At 37.0% G+C, this 20,877-nt stretch overlaps 1 protein-coding gene across 1 annotated transcript in view; it reads right to left on the reverse strand.

The window, feature by feature from the left end:
- nbeaa (neurobeachin a) overlaps positions 1–20,877 on the reverse strand; it is an 831,637-nt gene that overhangs the window by 611,466 nt on the left and 199,294 nt on the right. The window contains exons 14-19 of the mRNA XM_048597909.1: positions 18,151–18,230; positions 17,808–17,870; positions 15,272–15,369; positions 11,686–11,778; positions 6,723–6,831; positions 1,919–2,000 (exon numbers count right to left, since the gene is read on the reverse strand). Of these exons, the coding sequence (XP_048453866.1) occupies positions 1,919–2,000; positions 6,723–6,831; positions 11,686–11,778; positions 15,272–15,369; positions 17,808–17,870; positions 18,151–18,230 (525 nt within the window). The remainder of the gene's footprint in view (positions 1–1,918; positions 2,001–6,722; positions 6,832–11,685; positions 11,779–15,271; positions 15,370–17,807; positions 17,871–18,150; positions 18,231–20,877) is intronic.

Genomic DNA, 20,877 nt, shown 5'->3' on the forward strand with positions numbered 1-20,877 from the left:
TAAAAGACATTTGATGAAATGCCAAATAACAGGTTTAGCAGCAAACCTGAACCATGGCATAAAAGGAACAGGAATGTCATAGATAAAACAGAGGCTGAGAGACAGCAATTAAACAATTATTTTCTCAGACTGGAGAAAATAATAGTGGATTTCCCCAGGTGTCAGTATAGAACTACTAAGGTATTGGATTCGTGGGATACCAAAATCTGATGATGCAAAACTTGGAAGGACTATGTGCAGGATAGTAATAGACAGTAAGAGGGCATAGGTTGGTGAGTTAGGCAGATAGATGGCAGAACATATTCAATGCAGAAAAGTATCTATCGACACACTTTGATAGGATGGACTAGGAGAGAATAAAATACATTTCAAAAGAGATTCTAGAACAGAGGTCCCCAGGGTTATGTATGCACAAATCTTTTATGGTGGCAACGTGTGTTGGAGGAGCTGTTAATATGGCTTATGGGATAATTTAGGTCATATAATGTACCTGCATCTAACACCTCCTCCTTTGGCAGCTTTTTTCCACATACGAACCACCCATGTGTAAAAAAGTTGCCTGTCAGGTCCCTTTTAAATCTTTCTCCTGTCACCTTAAAAATATGCCCTCTAGTTCTGAGCTCTCCTGTCACAGGGAAAAGACCTTTGCTATTCGCCTTATCTATGTTCCTCATGATTTTTATAAACCTGTATAAGGTCACCCACCCCAAGCTCCTACGTTCTACTGAAAAAGGTCCCAGCCTATCCAGCCTCTCCTTAAAACTCAAACCTTCCAGTCCCAGCAACATTCTTGTAAATCATTTCAATTTAATAATATCCTTCCTATACAAGGGCAACCAGAACTCCAAATGTGGCCTCACCAACTTCCTATACAACTCCAACATGACATACCAACTTCTGTACTCAATGGTCTAAGCAATGAAGGCAAATGTGCTAAACTCCTTCTTGACCACCTTGTCTACCTGTGACGCAACTTCCAAAAAACTATGTACCTTACCCCTAGGTCTTTCTGTTCTACTACACTTTTGAACATGTCAACATGACACTTGCAGATCCTCTCTTCTGCCTGAAGTATTCATTACATAATTCACATTATTGAGTTATTTCTTGATTATTTTCATTCATTCATGGGATGTGAGCGTTGCTGATTGGAACAGTGTTTATTGCCCCTCCCTAGTTGTCCTTGAGAAGGTGATGGTGAGCTGACTTATGGAACTGCTGCAGCCCACGTGCTGTAGGTTGACCTGCAATGTTCTTAGAGAGGATGTGTAAAACAAGTTGCAAAGGAAGTCTTTGGAGTGAGGAGAACAGCTTAACTCAAGAGACAATTTTTGCTTTTATAACAGATTAAGGAAAATATGAGAAAATGGTCAGCTTTATTGGGCATTCCTTTTCAAAAAATTTTACATAGGTTCAACCAACTTGTACCACAGTTTATTATGGTTTAATCTGACTGCACGATGACAACCAAAGGGCTAAGAGCTTGGAAGTGACAATAAATTACTATTCTGTTCAATTATTATTCTATTTAGCTTATCAACATTTTCACATCATAGCAGCATTTAAAGTTAAAAGGAAAGTACGTTAAGGGGTGCATCATAGAAGCCTTAACTTTGAATTGTAATTGAGAAAAAATTTCTAACTCTTGGGTTTGTCCATAATGTTATGTTTTTGATAAATGCAAATAAATATATGTGAAGACTTCATATTTTACAAAAAGAGTACAACATATACCATTTTTTTCGTTTTTTACAACAATGAATTGGGCATGATCTGGAAACAGATCTTCAATGTACATTATAATTTCATCAAGTTACTGTCATCCAGGCCATTGTCAATATTGCTCTACATTTATGCTGTAAATGCAATTGAAGGATTGCACGATCTGAAGCTAAAACTAACCATTATCTCCACTTACTTGGGTTTTGAATTTTTATTGTTGAGTCAGGTTCTGGATGAGGCTTGTGAACAACTTGTGTACAAACTTGTTCAGTCAAAATCTATAAACAAAATGTAAAATATATGAATACATTCCTTCACATTAGCAAGAAGATCTCTATACAACAGCCATAGTTTCCACCATTTTCCTGACATTATTGTAAAATTTGCCATGACAGCAATAATGAAGTGATCAATTCCCACTGTTATGATGGAAGAAATCTGGAGTACACACATATAGAGTTAAAACTAGAAATCTATTAAGTTGTTATCAGAGACACTTTGCTTTTCCAGACAGCACACTATCAGAACCTCACCAATAGATTTGATATTGAAATGACTGCAAAAATATGACCTTTCTGTACTCATCCACTAATTCTACATTAAAAATGGCTGAAAAGGGCAGGACTAGTGTATTCAGGAGTCAATGTGTTTTGAAACTACAGAGGTAGTGATTATTGGGTAACATCTCTTGTCAAAAAAAAGTTATGAACGTGTGGAGTCTCATTTCTGAAGAAGAAAATTAGTGTTGGAGCTTTAAAGAATTATAACAAATTGTGTTTTCTATGATCTCTCTATCTCTTCCCCAAGTCTATCCACCTTTCAAATTTTTATTTGGTTTTCTGTACATCACTGAATTTACATTAAATTTCTAGGCTTAGACTCCTCATGTCTCAATGATAATATGGCTAAGAGTTTTGTTGTTTTTTATGTTGTTCAGAAATACCACAGGTTGCTTGTAGAGGGTGCCACCTTTAACAGATGCCAGTTTAAAGAAAACCTCTGCTGAAAATCCCACGATAACAGTATGGGAAGATGTGAGCAAACAATAAGCACTCATTCTACACTGCTGAGAGCAAATTCAAGCCCTTAGGTCCTACTTGAACATTAATTTGCATCCTTAGCAACAAGTTCAACATCTGTATTGGAATAGCAATTGACCATCTAAAATCAGAGGGAGGTGTCAAATGGGACACCATCCTTTTATGACAGTTGTTGCTTTGGGCATGCTTATGCACCCAAAACCTACCAATGAGCAGCAATCACACAGACAACTCTGCATTTCTGATCAAGAAATGCAGAGTGTACCTTTGTTGTAGCATTGGATGACAGGGACCTGGCAATACAAGTCTGTCTTTTATGACACTGGTTCCTGTAGTTTGGCAAATATTCACCAACACACTGAAAAGCTGTGGAAATTTAAACAACATTTAAAAGACATTTGCATAGGTTCACGAATAGGAAGAGCTTAAAGGAATATGGGCCAAATGCAGGCAAATGGGACAAGTTCAGTTTAGGAAACAAAAACAGAAGTTGCTGGAAACAAAAACAGAAGTTGCTGGAAAAGCTCAGCAGGTCTGGCAGCATTGTGAAGAGAAATCGGAGTTAACACCAAAGTTAACCGTTAACTGTGATTTCTTTTCACAGATGCTGTCAGATTTGATGAGCTTTTCCAGCAACTTCTGTTTTTGTCTCTGATTTACAGCATCTGCAGTTCTTTCTGTTTTTATTCAGTTTAGGAAACCTGGTCGGCAGGGTGAGTTAGGCCGAAGTGCTGTATGACTATATGCCTTCCTCCATTCTTCATCAAACCAGGGGTGATCCCCTGGCTTGGTGGTAATGGTAGAGTCGGGGTTATGACAGCAACGATGTTGCAGGTTGTGTTGGAGTACAATTTTGCTGATGACAACAGCCCACCGTACCTCATTGATGCCCAACGACCTTTTGAAGTTTATCCCATTTAGCACTGTGATAATATCTTATATGGTGTCATGTGGCACCATCAATGTGAACAATGTGAACACCACAATTACCCTGTGGTGGTAAATCTTACCAATACTGTCATGGACACGTACTTCTGCAGAAGGCAGAACATTGGAGATTAGGTCAAATAGGTTTTTGCCTCTTTTTGGTTCCTTTACCACCTGCCAGACCTAATCTAGCAGCAATGTCCTTTAGAACTCGACAAGCAGTGATGCTGGAGATCGAAATCTCCCACACAGCAAATTCTGACCCCTTTCTCCACATAATATTCAACATTGAGGAGTTCTGATTCAGCAGTTGAGTTAGGATGGTACATGGTCATCAGCAGGAGATTTTGTTGCCTATGTTTGGCCCAATGTCATGAGACTTCAAGGTGGCCGAAGTCAACGTTGAAGACTTCCAGCGCAACTTCCTCCCAGTTATACTCGATGCGCCACCACCTCTGCTTGGCCTGTAGGGTCAGTGAGACAGGACATAACCAGGGATAGGAATAAGACAATAAGAAATAGGAACAGGGGCAGACTATTCAGCACCTTGAGCCTGCTCCACCATTCAATGGAATCATGGCTGATCCGACACGCCATATGTCCACTTTCCTCCCATCTCCCTATAACACTCGATTCCCCTACCGATCAGGAACAATGATGGTGTCTGGGGCATTGTCTCTAAGGTCAAGCATCCTTTCTCCTCTTGTTGGTTCCCTCTTCACCTGCTGTAGACCCAGTTTGTCAGCTATAGTGAACAGACTGCTGCTTGACCAATCTGAGACAGGTCTCACAATTTTGGCACTAGCACGTTAGGGAGGACTTTGCAGGGTCAACAGGATGGTGTTTGCCATTGTCATTTCCGATGCCTAGGTCTATTCATTTTCCTTTCCAGTAGTTTTATGACTAAATGGCTTGCTAGGCTATTTCATACGGCAGTTAAGATTCAATTACATTGCTGTGGGTCTGGAGTCATACGTAAATCAGACCAAGTAAGGATGCCAAATCTCCTCCCCTAAAGGACGTTAGTGAACCAGATGAATTTTTCCAACAATCAACAGTGGTCATCATTAGGCACACATCCAGATTTTATTGAATTCAAATTCCACCATCTGTCATAGTGGAATTTGAACCAGATCCCCAGAACATTACCTGGGTCTCTGGATTAATAGTCTAGCAATAATATATTACATATCATGTATTTTGTATTCTACACTAACAATTTAAATTTGCTCAAGTTTGAGGTGGTTTTAAAGTATTTTTGATCAAGTTGTGGCCAATCCACATGATACCTATGAACACTCTTTAACTTTTTTGATGAGATCTACCTCAGTTCGAATAATCTTCATCAGTCTCACACCTAGACTTTCTTGATAGTCCTACTATTAATTGCTCATTTTATGTACAAGTTGAACAAGTTAATTTTTGTTATCCAGTCAACAACCGCACAGGGAGCAGAAATGAACCTTTAGATTCAGTCCTTCTCAAATTGAGGCGTTCCAAAGGTGAAGCAAACTAGTAATAAATTAAGCTTTGCATCTTGATCGTAAGATTGCTTTTTAAATTTAGTCAAATTTCTATATTAAAGTGGTGGTATTTTCAATGTTTTTGACTAACAAAGATTAAACAACAATCAGTATCAAACCAACGTAAAATCGACTTTTTTGGTAATAGGAAGCCAAAATAGACACTGAAGAACAAATTAGTTGATCAATGGATGTTAGAAATCAAAATTAAATTGCAGCACAATTAGCTTAGGTGGGACATCACAAACAACAATGGGAACAGGTTGATGGACACCTTTCCTTTTCTGCTATGGAAAAGATAAAAAACTAAATGGTCATTTTCAATGAATGATTCCTTTGTACTGTTCTAGTAAACCTATTGTTATGATCCCAGCTGATGCTTTTACTGGACAAAACACATCCAGACCGAAATCTCACTTGTTAGGTCATATTTTTGCTTTGTTTTATTTAATGACATAGTCTTTCACTGAAACACAAGCATGCAACACTGCAGATATAGTATTAACAATAGAAGTTTATTACACAAAAAAGATAAATAGAATAAACCAAATTACCTATATACAACAATCTGAAAGATTTCAAATAACATGCTAAAAATATAATATTCCATCTCTCCCAATGACATCTTTTACAGTGCTCAATACCAGACAGAATTCCCTTCTCTACCACCACAGCCACAAAAATATTCCTGACATGAATATCACAATATTTTAAGTTACAGATATTAGAAATGAATATTTCTATGATAGTTATGCAATGAGTGGGATATTAACTTCTAAATCTAACATTTGTGCCACGTTTTAGAAATATTTTAATTTATCAAATAAAGGTACACTAAATGTTAACTGAGTGATTTAACTAAAATATAAATTACAGTCAATTTTGTAGTTAAAGATTATGTACAGGAAAAACAGCAACATTCTATAAGATACATACAATGATGCTATGCAGTACAAGATAAATTGCACTGCTGTCTATTAATCTGTTCTTAATCTGCTTGTTTTATTTTCTATCCATTTAAAAACAATGCTCAAAATTAAGACTATTATATTTTTTCAAGGTTTACTGTTACCCTCCTCAAAACAATCTAACAACTTTCAAGAACCAGCCTGACCGCAAAAATTAAAAGACATAACTGGACATAGCAGACACCTCACTGGAACACATTCAAAATGGGGCTAATTGCATTTTAACTGAAAAAGGCAAGCATATGGGTACAGGTTCTATGTTATTCCAGGAATCATCAATTTGTGAAAGTATCTTTTCACATCTGAACACAAGGAAACGTCATTGTACAAAATGCATTGGCAATTGCAGCTTTACCATTTTATCCCCAAACAGAATGCATGCAAACTTCAGAAATCTAACAAATACTCTAAAACAGTGAGTTTTTTTGGTTGTTAAGCAAGTAGTAAACACAGCAAGAAATTCACCTTTGAACTGTGTGTAACATATGCTTCTCACAAAAATTACAGTAGTTGACATGTCTCTTTTCTGTTCAATGTCTTACCTCATAAAGTGTGTTATATGTCGTTATAGTAAGAGTATTGGTGTGAAGCATTAACCTTTCTCCAAGCAGAGTGAACAGACTGTGTGTGTGCATGATCTCCACCTTCCTTCTGAAAGAGTCACATGGTTATACTAGATATGACTGATTACAGTTTATTTTGCATAGTGATTAGAAAGCAATTAAATTCACCTTTTCTTCATTTAAGAGTCGCTTTTGTTATGTCCATTGCCCGATCAGATGGAAGTTATTCCTACTTGCACTAATTTAAATTTTCACTTAAGGACATGATTAAAGTACATTAAAATTGTGATCTCTTTACACTTCATAATGAAGGCGTATAACAAGGCAAATACCAGAAATTTAGAATATTCAAGATATTTAATATGCAATTTAATTACATTTATTTAATATCACAATATTTTAAAGCATTTTACAAAATGGTTTACCAATTTTAAGTGGAACAAACATTCATGTAGTAAACACTCTGTGGGAGCCATTCTGAACCAGCAATAACCCACAAACAGCTACTAGGTTAATATGCAGTATTTTGATTTTTTGTTATTTTCACTATATTCAGAAATGTTCTTAAACACAACTGAACATTTCTTTTCCCCCAGTCACCAAATCATTTTTTTTCTTCTTATCAACTACCACAGTAAATAACCTGTGCTTCCAACTGGTTTTGAGCAGTTCTGTGGAAGGGTCACTGGACCCGAAACGTTAGCTCTGATTTTTTTCTCCACAGATGCTGCCAGACCTGCTGAGATTTTCCAGCAACTTCTGTTTTTGTTCCGGATTTACAGGAGTTCTTTCGGTTTTTATTAAGGAAAATCCTAAGTTATTTTACAAGTACCTTAAAGGTTGAAGGATAACTAGGGAAAAGTACGGCCCATTAAGGAGCACAGTGGAAATCTGTACGTGGCACCAGATGGCATTGGTAGGTTCTAAACAAATGCTTTATGTATATTTTCACTAGTGAAAGGGATGACATTGGTATAAATATCGAGAAGGAGGACTGTGAGAAACTTAAAGAAATTAGCATAGACATAGAGGAGGCTCTGAGTGATCTAGTAGGTCTAGAAGGCCTAAAAGTAGATAAATCTCCAGACCTGGATGTAATATGTCTCATCCTGTTGAGAGAGGCAAGGGAGGAAATAGCAGGGTGCTGGCAATAATTTTTAATTCTTCTCTGGCCACGCGGGGAGGTGCCAGAAGACCAGAGGACAGCCAAAATGGTATCATTATTCAAGAAGGCAGTAAGCAATAAACCAGGAAACTACAGGCTAGTCTATCTAACCTCTATGGTGGGGAAAGTAACAGAAAAAATTCTGAGGGACAGAATTAATTCGCATATGGAGAGTCAGGGATGCATCAAAAACAGTCAGCATGGTTTTGTTAAAGGGAGGTCATGTCTGGCCAACTTGTTCAAATTTTTCGAAGAGGCGACCAGGTGTGCAGATGAGAACGATGCATTAATCTAGTTAGACTTCAGTAAGGTTTTTGAAAAGCTCCCAAACGGGAGACTGGTAACAAATTTAAGAGCACATGGAATCCAAAAATATCTTGCTAATTGCATTCAGATGTGGTTGAGTGGTAAGAAGCAGAGAATAATTGTCGAGGGGCGTTTTGTGACAGAAAACCTCTGTTGAGCGGGTCCTGCAGGAATCATTGTAGGGGCCCTTGCTGTTTGTGGTATGTACAAATAATTTAGAATTGAATATAGGAGCGTTGAAGAGTAAATTTGTGAATGATTCAAAAATGAATGGGGTGGTAAATAGTGATTTGGACAGGCAACAAAGCTAGGGAGCACTCGATGAATGATAAGATCCTGGGAAGCACTGGGGATCAGCGGGGCCTTGGTGTGCATGTCCACCTGTCACTTAAGATAGCAGGACAGTAGATAAAGTTGTTATGAAGACATATGGGATACTTGCCTTTATCAGCCACAGCATAGACTTTAACAGCAGGGAAGTTATACTGGAACTGTGTAAAGTGTTGGTTAGGCCACAGCTACAACATTTGGTGCAGTTCTGAAGTCCACATTATAGGAGGGGTGTGAATGCGTAGAGAGGGTGCACAGGGGATATACCTGGAAATTTTTAGTTATGAAGAGTTAATGGACTGGGGTTGTTTTCCTTGGAAGAATGGTTACCAAGGAGGGAATGAATGAGATGTATAAAATTATGAGGGGTGTAGATAGGGCAGACAGAAAGGACTGTTTCCCCTTGGTGGAGAGATCAATGATCACTGCATAGATTTTAAGGTAAGGGCCAGAAGGTTAACAGGGAATGTGAAGTGTTGAGAATCTGGAACTCACTGAATGTTAAAGTGATAAAGGCAGAAACCCTCATAACATTTAAGAACCAAAGTCAGAAATCACAAAACACAAGGTTATAGTCCAACTGGGTTTATTTGAAAACACAAACTTTTGCAGCCTCACTCCTTCTTCAGGCATTAACGAGAGATAGTATAGACACAGAATTTATAAGTAAAAGATCAAAGATTCACACCATTGATGTGGATGTAATAAATAAACCTCAGATGCTGTTAAATCTTTAATCAGTTAGAAGGTTTTAATTGATTAATATGCATATGTACATCCCCGAATTCCTTTCAAGTCACAGTCCTGAGAGAACTAAAGGTTTTTTAAGTGTAAGGAAGAGGCACCATTTCAGGTCAGACAATACATGTTAGGTGTGAGGCCTTGTTTAGAATCTGTTTGTGTTTTAGTCTGGAGTCAGACTGGTTTCATATTTATGGTAGGAATTTATAAACTGTCATACTGACTGATACTCATGTGACTCAGCCAACATTGTCTATCTAATACGCTGCAGGCAAGGATGCCCCAAGGCATGGTACATTGGCGAAACCATGCAGACGCTACAACAATGGAGAATGCCTCTGATAGCCAAGTTCGGTACCCATGAGGAAGGCCTCAACCGGGACAGGTGATCACACCATTCTATACACTCTCCCTCCCTCACACACAAGCATGCTCTCTCTTCACGACACACACACACACACACAAACACACACACACACACACACACACACACTCCCGTAACCTCACACACTCTCTCCGATAGCTTGTGTTTTCAAATAAACCTGTTGGACTATAACTGGTGTCATGTGATTTCTGACCTTGTCCACCTGAGTCCAACACCGGTACCTCCACATATTTAAGAAGCACTTAGATGTACACTTGTGATGCCAAGCATACAAGGCAATGAGCCAGGTGCTGTAAAAGTAATTAGAATAGTTAGGCGGTTGTTTTTGACCAGCACAGACTTGACGGGCCCAAGGACATGACTGTAACAGTTCAAGGACGCTGCTCACCACCACCTGCTCAAGGGAAACTATGGATGGACAGCAAATGCTGGCCAGCCAGTGACACCCACGTACCATGAAAGAATTTTTTTTTAAAAAGGAGGTTCTTCTGTGCTGTAGACCTGTATGACTCTAAAATTTGGAAGCAGAAGTTGGCCATTCAGCCTATCAAGTCTACTCTGCTATTCAATGAGATCATGGTGATCTGATAACTCTCAATTTCACTGTACTGTCTTTTCTCTGTAACCCTTAATTCCTTTACTGATTAAAAGTCTGTCTAAATCAGCCTGAGATATATCTAAGTTACTTTGAGTATAGTGAATCTATGGAATTCTTTACCACTGAGAGCTGTTGAAGCTGGGCTATTAAATATACTTCTTCTGAGATTATGCCCTCTGGTCCTAAGCTCTCGTACAAAGTGAAACACCTGTCCAAAGTGGACATCATGTCTCATTCTTGTATTCCAATAAGTACAAGCCCAACCTACTAAATCTTTCCTCATAAGACAATCCCTCTTTATGTAGTATCAGCCTGACGAACAATATCTTTCCTCAGATAAGAGACCCAAAACTGTTCACAATATTCCAGCTCTGGTCTGACTAGTGCTTTGTATAATTTTAGTAAAACATCCTTACTTTTATAGTCCATTACCTTTGAAATAAAGGTCAACATTGCATTTCCATGCACAAACCTGTCTATAGTACATTCACTTTCCTCACACATGTCATTAACAAACATTGAAAACCTGCACCCTTTCACTTCTTCAAAAAGATTCCTTCCCTCACTCGACTAAGGTGATATTGATTTGGGAACTAGACCTGCCTGTCGTATAAAATATAATTTCCTAATTTGACCACATGCATTACCTCTGTACAATTTATCTTGTTAATTATATCATTATTACTGCCCTTAGTATTTACTTATCATGTGAGCTGTCTGAAAATCTCTACCCCTATTAAATCACAAATGTGGAGACCTGTGATATCTATGTCTCAATTTCCACACATAAATACAATGTCTTAATACAACCCTCTGAGACATCTTAAAATTAAACCTTTCACTAACATTACAACCACTTTTTATTCCTCACTCTATCTATCATAAGAACATTATAACCAGGAATATTTAAGATATATTACCATTATAGCAACTATACATAGTATCTCTCCTTACTGAGATTAGTCATTAGTCATCCAAACACTTTACACACTCATAAGTACAGCTAAACTCTTACTCAAACTTTGTAGTATTAGGCTTTATTCATTTTTCATGTTTTAAAATAGTTTTGACATCCCTTGACCCTTTTACAATAGTGCTTTTATTTCTCTCAAGCACAGTTTGCTTCTGTTGATTTGTGATGCCTCTTTTCTAACAAACTATTGAATACCACCTCAAATTAACACAGAAGGCACAAACTTAAGAGATTTAAAACAGACCTACTAACATTAAAGTAAAATAAGAATTTCAACTCAAAATATATTAAAGTATAAAAGTGAAAATTTCAATACAATCTCCCAACCATTCTCAAAGAAACCAAGTTCTGCATTGTTATTTCTTGTTCCATGGGCTTCTCACAGTCTGACAAAGTGAAAAGAGTAAATTTACCTTAAAAGACAATTAACTTAGCTGTACTCACTTATGACCAAGGTGCTTGAGGAAGTATCCCAGAACTTTTAGTGCTTGAACACGGATACTTTCACTTTTTGAAGCCAATAATTTGTAAATAACACTAAAGAAAGAATAAATGTACCAAAATGATTACAATCATTAACACGAGATCACTGAGCGTTGTTAACAATATTTTTGAAACAAATGAAATCAGAATCATTGATCCTTCTAATCCTTGTAACTTCTTCTGATTTGCTATGGAATGGGAAATAGGAAAAGGCAGAGAATTTAAGGGCAAGAATCAAACTGGGCCACAGTGCAAAATAATGTTAATGGGACAAAGAATGTTCAAAATATAAAATAAGGCCCTGTGTCTTAATTCAAAGAGAATTTACAATAACACAGATGAATCAGTTATGCAAATAGATCTAAATGGGTTTGATATAGCAGCAGTTATGTAGATTTGGCTGCTTAGTGACCAGATGTACCCCTGAACATCCAGGGCTATTCAGTTTTTAGGAAGGACAGACAAGAAGAAAAATTAAGTTGGTAGGTGGGGCAGCACTGCTGATTAAAGAGCTCTAATATAATAGTAAGGAAGTATATTAGCTCCAGTCAAGTGGAATTTGTATGGGTTGAGCTCAGAAACAGAAAGGGGCAGAAGACAATAGTGCAGCTTGTGTATAGACCCCCAAATGTAAGGCACTAAAACAGGAAATTAGAGACAGAAACAATAAAAGTCCAATTGAAACTAATGGTGACTTCAATCTGCATAAAGATTGGGTAAATCAAATCAGTAACAATAACAAAGAGGAGGAATTCCAGGACTGTGTACAGGATGGTTTTCTGAATCAATAGGTTGAGGAACCAGCTGGAGAACCAGCCACCCCAGACTGGGTACTGTGTAACGAGAAAGGAATAATTGTTAATTTAGCTGTGCTAGATTGGGGAAAAGCAACCGCAAGAAGATGGAAGTCTTCAATAAGATTGAAAGTAATCTAGCGGATTCTAAGACAAGGGTCCTAAATAAAGGAAACTACGATGATATGAGGTGTGAGCTGGCTATGATAAATTGGAGAACATTATTTAAAAGGATGATGATGGATAAGCTTTGGTAACATTAAAAGAGCTACATGGAGAATCTGCAACAATTGTTCATTCTGTCTGGCACAAAAACAAAATGAAAACGTTGGCCCGGCCATTGATAATGAGGGAAATTAGGGATGGTCTTGGATCCAACAAGGGGCATACAAAATGGCCAAAAAAAGCAACAGACATGACAACTGGGAGCAATTTAGATTTCAGCAAAGGAGGACAAAGGAATTACAAAGTAGGAGCAAGTGGAGTATGACAGAAAGCTTGTGTTGAACATACAAACTGATTTTACAAGCTTCTATCAGTGTGCAAAGCAAAAAATATTAGTGAAGGCAAATGCAGGTCCTTTAAATTCAGGAACACAGGAATTTAAAATGGGGAACAAAGAGATAGCAGACCAGTTAAATACATATTTTTGTTCTGGCTATGCAACGGATAATACAAACAATGTTCTGAAAATGTTGGAACACGGGATCGAGTGAGAAGGAGGAACTGAAGAAAATCAGTATTTGTAGGGAAACAGTGTTACGGAAATCAAGGGGATTTAGGGCCAATAAATTCCCAGAGTCTGATCATCTACATCCCACAGTACTTAATGAAGTAGCCCTAGAAATAGTCACCATCAGGATTTGAAACACTCTGGAGCAGTCTAAATGGATTGGAAATTGGCTCATGTAACCCCACATTTTAAAAAGGAGGTAGAGAGAAAACAGGGAAATTACAGAATGGTTAGCCTGATATCGGTAGTGGGAAGAATGCTAGACTCCATTATAAATTTAACAGTAGAAAATAGCAACGGGAGCAGACAGATAGCATGGATTTACAACAAGGAAATCACACATGACAAAGATACTGGTACTGTTTGAGGATTTAACAAGTAGAGTGGATAAGGGGGAACCAATGAATATTGTTTACTTGGGATTTCAGAAGGCTTTCAATAAGGCCTCACATTAGAGATTAGTATGTAAAATTAAAACACATGGAATTGGGGGTAGTGTATTGACAAGGATAGAGAACAGGTTGGCAGACTGGAAACAAAGAATAGGAATAAACTAATCCTTTTCCAAGTGGCAGGCAGAGACTCATTGGCACTGCATGGATCTATTTTTGGACCCCACCCACTTTTCACATTGTACATTCACAATTTTAGACGTGAGAATGAAATGAAATATAAAATCTGCAAGTGTGTAGATGGCACAAAACTGTGGGAAGATGAACTGCAAGGATAATAGGGATGCTTCAGGGTGATTTGGACATGTTGAGTGAACATGTCCAAATAATAGCAGATGAAATTGTGGATTGATGAAAGATTATCCACTTCTGCAGCAAAAACAGGAAAGCAGATCACCAAAATGCGACAGATTTGCTAAGAGGGAGGTGTAACATGACCTGGGTATTCTTCTACAGCAGTCGCTAAAGGTCAGCATACAGGTGGTGCAGGCAATGAAGAAGGTAAATATAACGTTGGCTTTCACTGCGAGAGAATTCGAGTTCAGGAGCAAGGATATCTTGCTGCAATTGTCTAGGGCCTTCATGAGACCACGTTTGGAGTTGTATGTGCAGTTTTACTCGCCTTATCTGGGAATGAATGTTCTGGGCTATGTGGGAGTATGACAAAGGTTTACCAGACTGTTTACTGAGATGACAGGTCTGACCTATGAAGTGATCTACGAACAGAGACTTCGTCAGTTAGAACTATATTCACTGGAATTTAGAAGAATTTGGAGGATCTCATAGAAACCTATAAAATTGTAACAGGATCAAACATGGTAAATTCAGGAAGGATGTTCCACTTGACCAGGAAATCAAGAACCAGGCGGCCCAATTAAAAGATATGGGAGTAGGCCATTTAGACAAATAACAACTTTTTCACCAACAAAGTAGTCAGCTTGTGAAATTCTCAGCCACAGAAACAAGTTAAGGCCAACATTTTGAATGTTTTCAATAAGGAGTCAGATATAGTTCTTAGGGCTAAAATGATCAAAGGGCATTGGGAGAAAGGAAGAACAGGATACTGAGTTGGATGATCAGCCATGAACTACTGAATGGCAGAGCAGGTCCGTAGTGCCGAATGGCCTCCTCCTGCTCCCATTTTCTATGTTTCTATGTTATCTAAAAGTTGAATGCATCAGCAATACAGCGAAAAAGTATTTCAAAATTTAACTACTCTCATTGCCACTCTCATTGCTAGAAACCTAGAAATTGGTGAAGAATATAAATATATGTGGTCATTGCTCCGGTGTGGTGATTTAATGAATGAGTTTTATTCATCAGAAAAGTGTCCCAACATTTCACAAATTTCAAAAACTTGAGTGTTTTACAAGAATATCACGAATTCATTTGAAATTGACAATTTTATGCTCAATTATTTTAACAAAGGGCAACATTTCCACAGGAAATAAATATGATTTGTTTTTCTTTCCTCACAAAAGCTAAAAACAAAAATGACTAAAAATGACAACTGTTGAACAAATTCCTTAGTTGATTTATTCGCAGTTGTTGTATACTTATGTCCTCACCGTATCCCATTTCGTTGATCAAAAGCAGGTATCATGGATGCAGGGTGCTCTGACATCAGTGCAACCAACAGTTGCAAAACATCATGAATGTTTTCATCCTATGTCATGGAATAATTGTCAGTCAGTAAGCCAGACAAAATAAAACTCTCTTCATACAGATACTAAGTTGCTAAAAATCAACTTTCCACATGGTTCAAAATACAGCAAGAAGGGCACGCAAGCAAATTCAACCCTGAGACACCACAATATCCTGTGAGGAAGTAAAGATAAGAACAATAAACCCTACTCGAAGATATCTGTACTTCTTTAAATCTTGTCTTCTCTGCAGTCCTAATTAAATCTATTCAAAATTGGCAGTTCTACCTTCAAGTATCAAAGCCTTGAGCTCTGAAATTCCCTCCAAGTATCTCTCCAACTTGCTTTCCTTCTTTAGGATAATATTTAAAATTCAAGCTTTTTGTTACCTGACCTAATATCTCCTTATGCAGCTTGATGTCAACATTTGTCTTAAAATGTTTCTGTGTAGCTCCTAAACTATTTTGTTACATTAAATGCACCACCAAATAAAAGATGTTATTGGAAATGTAAATTGATACTAATATGCTCCATGGGTCAAACAGATTTTACAAAACAAAAAAAAAAGTAGGTTTCCCTTTACAATTTCTTCTCTTCAGTAATCCGATTTCTGCTTGGGTTACAGTTCTGTGGGAACTGGTCAAACTTCTGTGTCTCTTCAAAAATGGGCATTTTCATCACTGAGCCTAAACTATATGTGAGGAGTATGTGGCTTTGGAAGTTATGCAACTAAACCTAAGCCCTTCCACTCTTGACATTCAGATAGATAAATTGTGATTAATTAATTGAGAACAAATTTTGTTTGACATTAGGAGTTTCCTGGTTTGTATGGTTAGGTACCCAAATAAACTCACTCAGATTTTCGGGTAGTCCCAGATATTTTAAAATGACTGAAGACATCAAAGATTGAAAAATGTAAAACTTCAAGAAATAGCTATAATGCACATATTTGTTAAGTACAAAAATAGTAATTCCAGATGTGGTCTGACTACTGCCATGTACAGCTTTAGCAATATCTCTCTTATACTCCATTTCCTTTGAAATTAAGGCCAACATTCTATTTGCCTTCTCTATTACCGGAACTCACATGCTCACTTTTTCCAATAAATAGATAACACCCAAAACCCTCTGTGCTGCAGTTTACAGCAGTCTTTCCCCATCTAAATTATATTCAGCCCTTCTACACTTCCTGCCATGATGCATAACCTCACACTGGCCCGCATTATATTCCATCTATTGTTGCATTTTTGCCCACTCACTTAAGCTGTCCGTATCTCCCAAAGACTCTTTGTATTATCCTCAACATTTGCCTTCCTGCCTATTTTGTGTCACCAACAAACTAGGCAATTTTCAATTCACTTCTGTCATCCAAGTAATTCATATCTATTGTAATTAATTGTGGTCCGAACATTGATTCCAATAGCACACCTACAGGTTACAACTGTGAAAATGCTCCCTTTATCTAAATTCTGTATTCAATTATTTAGCCAATCCTCTATTCATAGAGTCATAGACGTATATAGCACAGAAAGAGACCCTTTGGTCCAATTCATTCATGCCGACCAGATATCCTAAATAAAACTAGCCCCATTTGCCAGCATTTGGCCCATATCCCTCTATACCCTTCCTATTCATATACCCATCCAGATGCCTTTTAAATGCTGTATTTGTACCAGCCTTCATCACTTCTTCTGGCAGCTCATTCCATATATACACCACCCTCTATGTGAAAAAGTTGCCCCTATGCCCCTTTTAAATCTTACCCCTCTCACCTTAAACTGATGCCCACTAGTTTTGGACTTCCCCCACCCCAGGGGAATAACATTGTCTATTTACCGTATCTATGCCCTTCATGATTTTATAAATCTCTATGAGATCACCCCTTGGCTTCTGACACTCCAGGGAAAATAGCCTCAGTCAATTCAGCCTCTCCCTGTAGCGTAAGCCCTCCATCCCTAGCAACATCCTTGTAAATCTTTTCTGAACCCTTTCAAGTTTCACAACATCCTTCCTATAGCATGCAGTATTCATCCAAATATGTTACCCCAAATCCATGGGCTGTTATCATATTAAGTAGCCTTATGTGTGGTACCTTATCAAACAACTTTTGGAAATCCAAATATATTTCTCAGACTCCCCTTTACCTATCCTGCTTGTTGCTTAAATGAATGCAATAAATTTATCAATCACAATTTCCCCTTCCTGAAGTTATGTTGACTCTGCTTGATTTTATTTCAAATTTGCAAAGACTCTGTTTTTACCTCTGTTATAATTGATGTCAGCATTTTTAAAATTAGATTTTATTAAGCAATTGAGTGAAAGTTTAGCAGGGATAAATAGGAATGTGGAGTAATCAGTTCAATCAGGATCTTATTGAATGGCAAAACAGGCTCAAGGAACTGAGTGGTATACTTCTGTTCTTGATTCACATGCTTGCATGACTGTATTTTTTTTAACTCACCTCATGCATGGTTAACAGGTAGTTAAGAATACTTTGAAGCTCATCTTCCTTGACACCACGATCCTATTCAAAATAACGTAATTACAGTTGACAAATTATATTCAGACAATGATACACAAAACATTGGCAGTAATTTAGATGAACTCTGTATTGGAGGACCATGCATTTAACCTAATATGTTTTCAGCTGCTTTGCTAAACCTTGATAGAATACAATCACAGGGAACATGCAATGAATTTTGTTTAATCACTGTAGTTATCTTCTTTCCCGGTTTCTATAATCTAATAAAGCTTAGTAAAAAGTGTACCATTTTTAACATTTAAGTATACATGTCAGTTCTTACCTTCAAAATTAGTTGCTTCAAAAATAGCAGCATAAAAGCCCGCAATGAAATAATTTCTTTCTGAGATGGACGAGGGCCATCTTGAAATAAAAAGAAAGTTTTCTGTCATTCATTTCAAAATTTTAGCGTAAAAATATGTCTTCCAATGTCCAGTTCCTAGACTTACAATCTTTTCATGTAAATACATTCAGCAAATTCCTGAGATATACAAATGGATCCTAACAAAACAATTTTCTTTTGAAAGAATTGTGCAAATTCAAACAACTTTAAAATACCTTGTGCCCAATTAAGAAAATAAACTTCAGAATAAAAAGACTAAATCAAATGTTTCTGGAGTATACCTGAATATGCAGGAAAAATATTTGGTTATTAAAAAAATCTAATTTAAATTACTAGCTATCCAATCCATGTTAGAAAATTAAAGCTAAATTTTATAAAATATATTGGCATAAGTTAAAAAAATTCTCAACTTTTATTGGGCATATTCCAAATATGGAACATACTGGTAAAAAGAGCCATCAACTTCATTTCACTAAGTCATGTAACAGTTACATCATTTAGTTAATATCCACGTAGCTCTGCTTAACAGGCACAGCGTTTCCCCTACATTTTTCTCCATGGTGTGTAAAAAATCATGTTAAATCTGACAATAAATATCTCATTCATCTTGCACTCTTTTAAAAATGCACTTATAAAAAGGATAAGATTGCTCTGAAATTAACGCTTTACTAAGTTCCAACTTACACCAATTCTCTATTCTTAATCTTGTGTTGTAAAACTGAGGCATGTACTAAAATGAATGGAATTCTTCATTTTTCAGAATGTAACTTCATTTACTTTATTGAACCATCTTAAATCTTAGCTTTTTTTGGGTAAATTCTCAAGATCAAAATGCATTCTGATAGAAAAAAAATTAAATTTCCGTCAAGGTTACTGATATATTTAAGAAATATATTGTACAATTTTGTGAGGGACTGTCAACACAAAGAAAACTGAATATTCAGCAATGAAGTAATAGAACTATGCCACAAGAATTTTTTCCCAGCACAAACAATCTTATAATATATATGAAGATTAATTAAACAAATTAAGATTATAGCTTAATAAAGCTATAGCTTATAAAGCACTGCAAAATTTATTCTGATTTCTCTTCAGTGTTCCATATATTCCCCAAAATGCAAAGTTGTAAGAAGCTTCTTCCGTTGGCTTTCAGCTAAGTGACCCTCCAACTTTCCTCAAAACCCCACAACTCTGAATCCAAAGCTCAAGTTGGGGAATGAGAATGAGAATCCCTCGTGGAAATCTCAGCAGGTGCAGGAATTGAACCTACGTTATTGGTGTCATACTGCATCGCAAACCATTCGTATAGCCAAATGAGGTAAACCAATTCCCGTGGATCAAAGAGAGGGCATTATATTGATCTGAAGAGTTTCAGACAAGAATGTGTTGGTGGCAGAATCTTTCAATTGTGTAATGTCAGACAACAGATTCATGTTTACAGCGCCTGGAATGAACTGGCTAAAATTTTACCTGGAGTCTCTCAGTAATAAAGATCGGAACAAAATTAAAGAATTTGGAGTTCACCAGTTCCAGATTTGGGAATAATTACTCATCCAAGATTTTAGCGTATTATCATTCTTTGGAAAATAGCCATAATTATTTTATAGACATAAATCTAGATTTTAGTAAAATACTGTTGTTAAAGCCATTGATTGAATGAAATGTGGATATGGAAAATAATAAAACAATTGTGTGTGCAAAATCTGTGAACTTGGAATTTACAATTGTGATACTAATGTGTTCGTTTATGGAATATAACCCCTTGACTAAAAAATTAAAGTGGTGTTATTGACACAGGGCAAAAATTTAGAAGACAATATTTACATTAAAATGAAATGGGCATCTGTCTTTTAATAGATTAAAGGAAACTACAATAGGTGCAGGAATAAGGAATGAGGAATACAATAAATTTATAAAAGAGATGAATGATGTAGGTGAGATCTTAATAAACACAAAAGATCACAGGCGTAGGCATTCAACAATGTAGTAGCTCTGGATTCAAATTTATGTCAAGAAGAAACAAACATTTCCATTTTACGTTTTGTGGATTTGACAAACAAATTCAGTCAGTCGATAATAATACATAATAAAGAGAAGAAAACAATTGGAGAAAGGTAATGGAAAAGTAGACAGAGGTCAGACTTGGCAAAATTTCTCTCAGATAATTAGGGCAATTGCAAATGATCAGCTCAGAGAGTTATGTGCAAATATGAATGCAGCGGCAGAATGCACTTTTAGCAACAAAGTATGTGGAAGTATGAAATGGTTCATAAAATTTTGGTAGATCAATCAGACAATAAATTATCAGTTGCACCAGCATGGGCTGTTCGTGCTAAGAATTCGGTGCAGACAATTGGTTATTATGGATCATATCAGTTTGTTTCTGGTAGTAAACTTCAAGTTCCATCAGTAATAAATGATCAGCGCCAGATTCTGAAGGGATGGCAATCAGCACACTTTTTTAAACATTTGAATACACTCCACCAGGCAGCTAAGCTTTAGTTAAAGCTGAAATTTCAAGAAAGAATTTGGTGAACCTTAAAACATAAGGCCATTGGAAACTGGTTTCCATCAAGGAGATAACAAGGTGTAGAGCTGGATGAACACAGCAGGCCAAGCAGCATCAGAGGCCCAAAACGTCAGCCTTCCTGCTCCTCTGATGCTGCT

The sequence above is a fragment of the Rhincodon typus genome, chromosome 6, assembly GCF_021869965.1.
Source record: "Rhincodon typus isolate 14 chromosome 6, sRhiTyp1.1, whole genome shotgun sequence".
Classification (NCBI taxonomy): Eukaryota; Metazoa; Chordata; class Chondrichthyes; order Orectolobiformes; family Rhincodontidae; genus Rhincodon; species Rhincodon typus.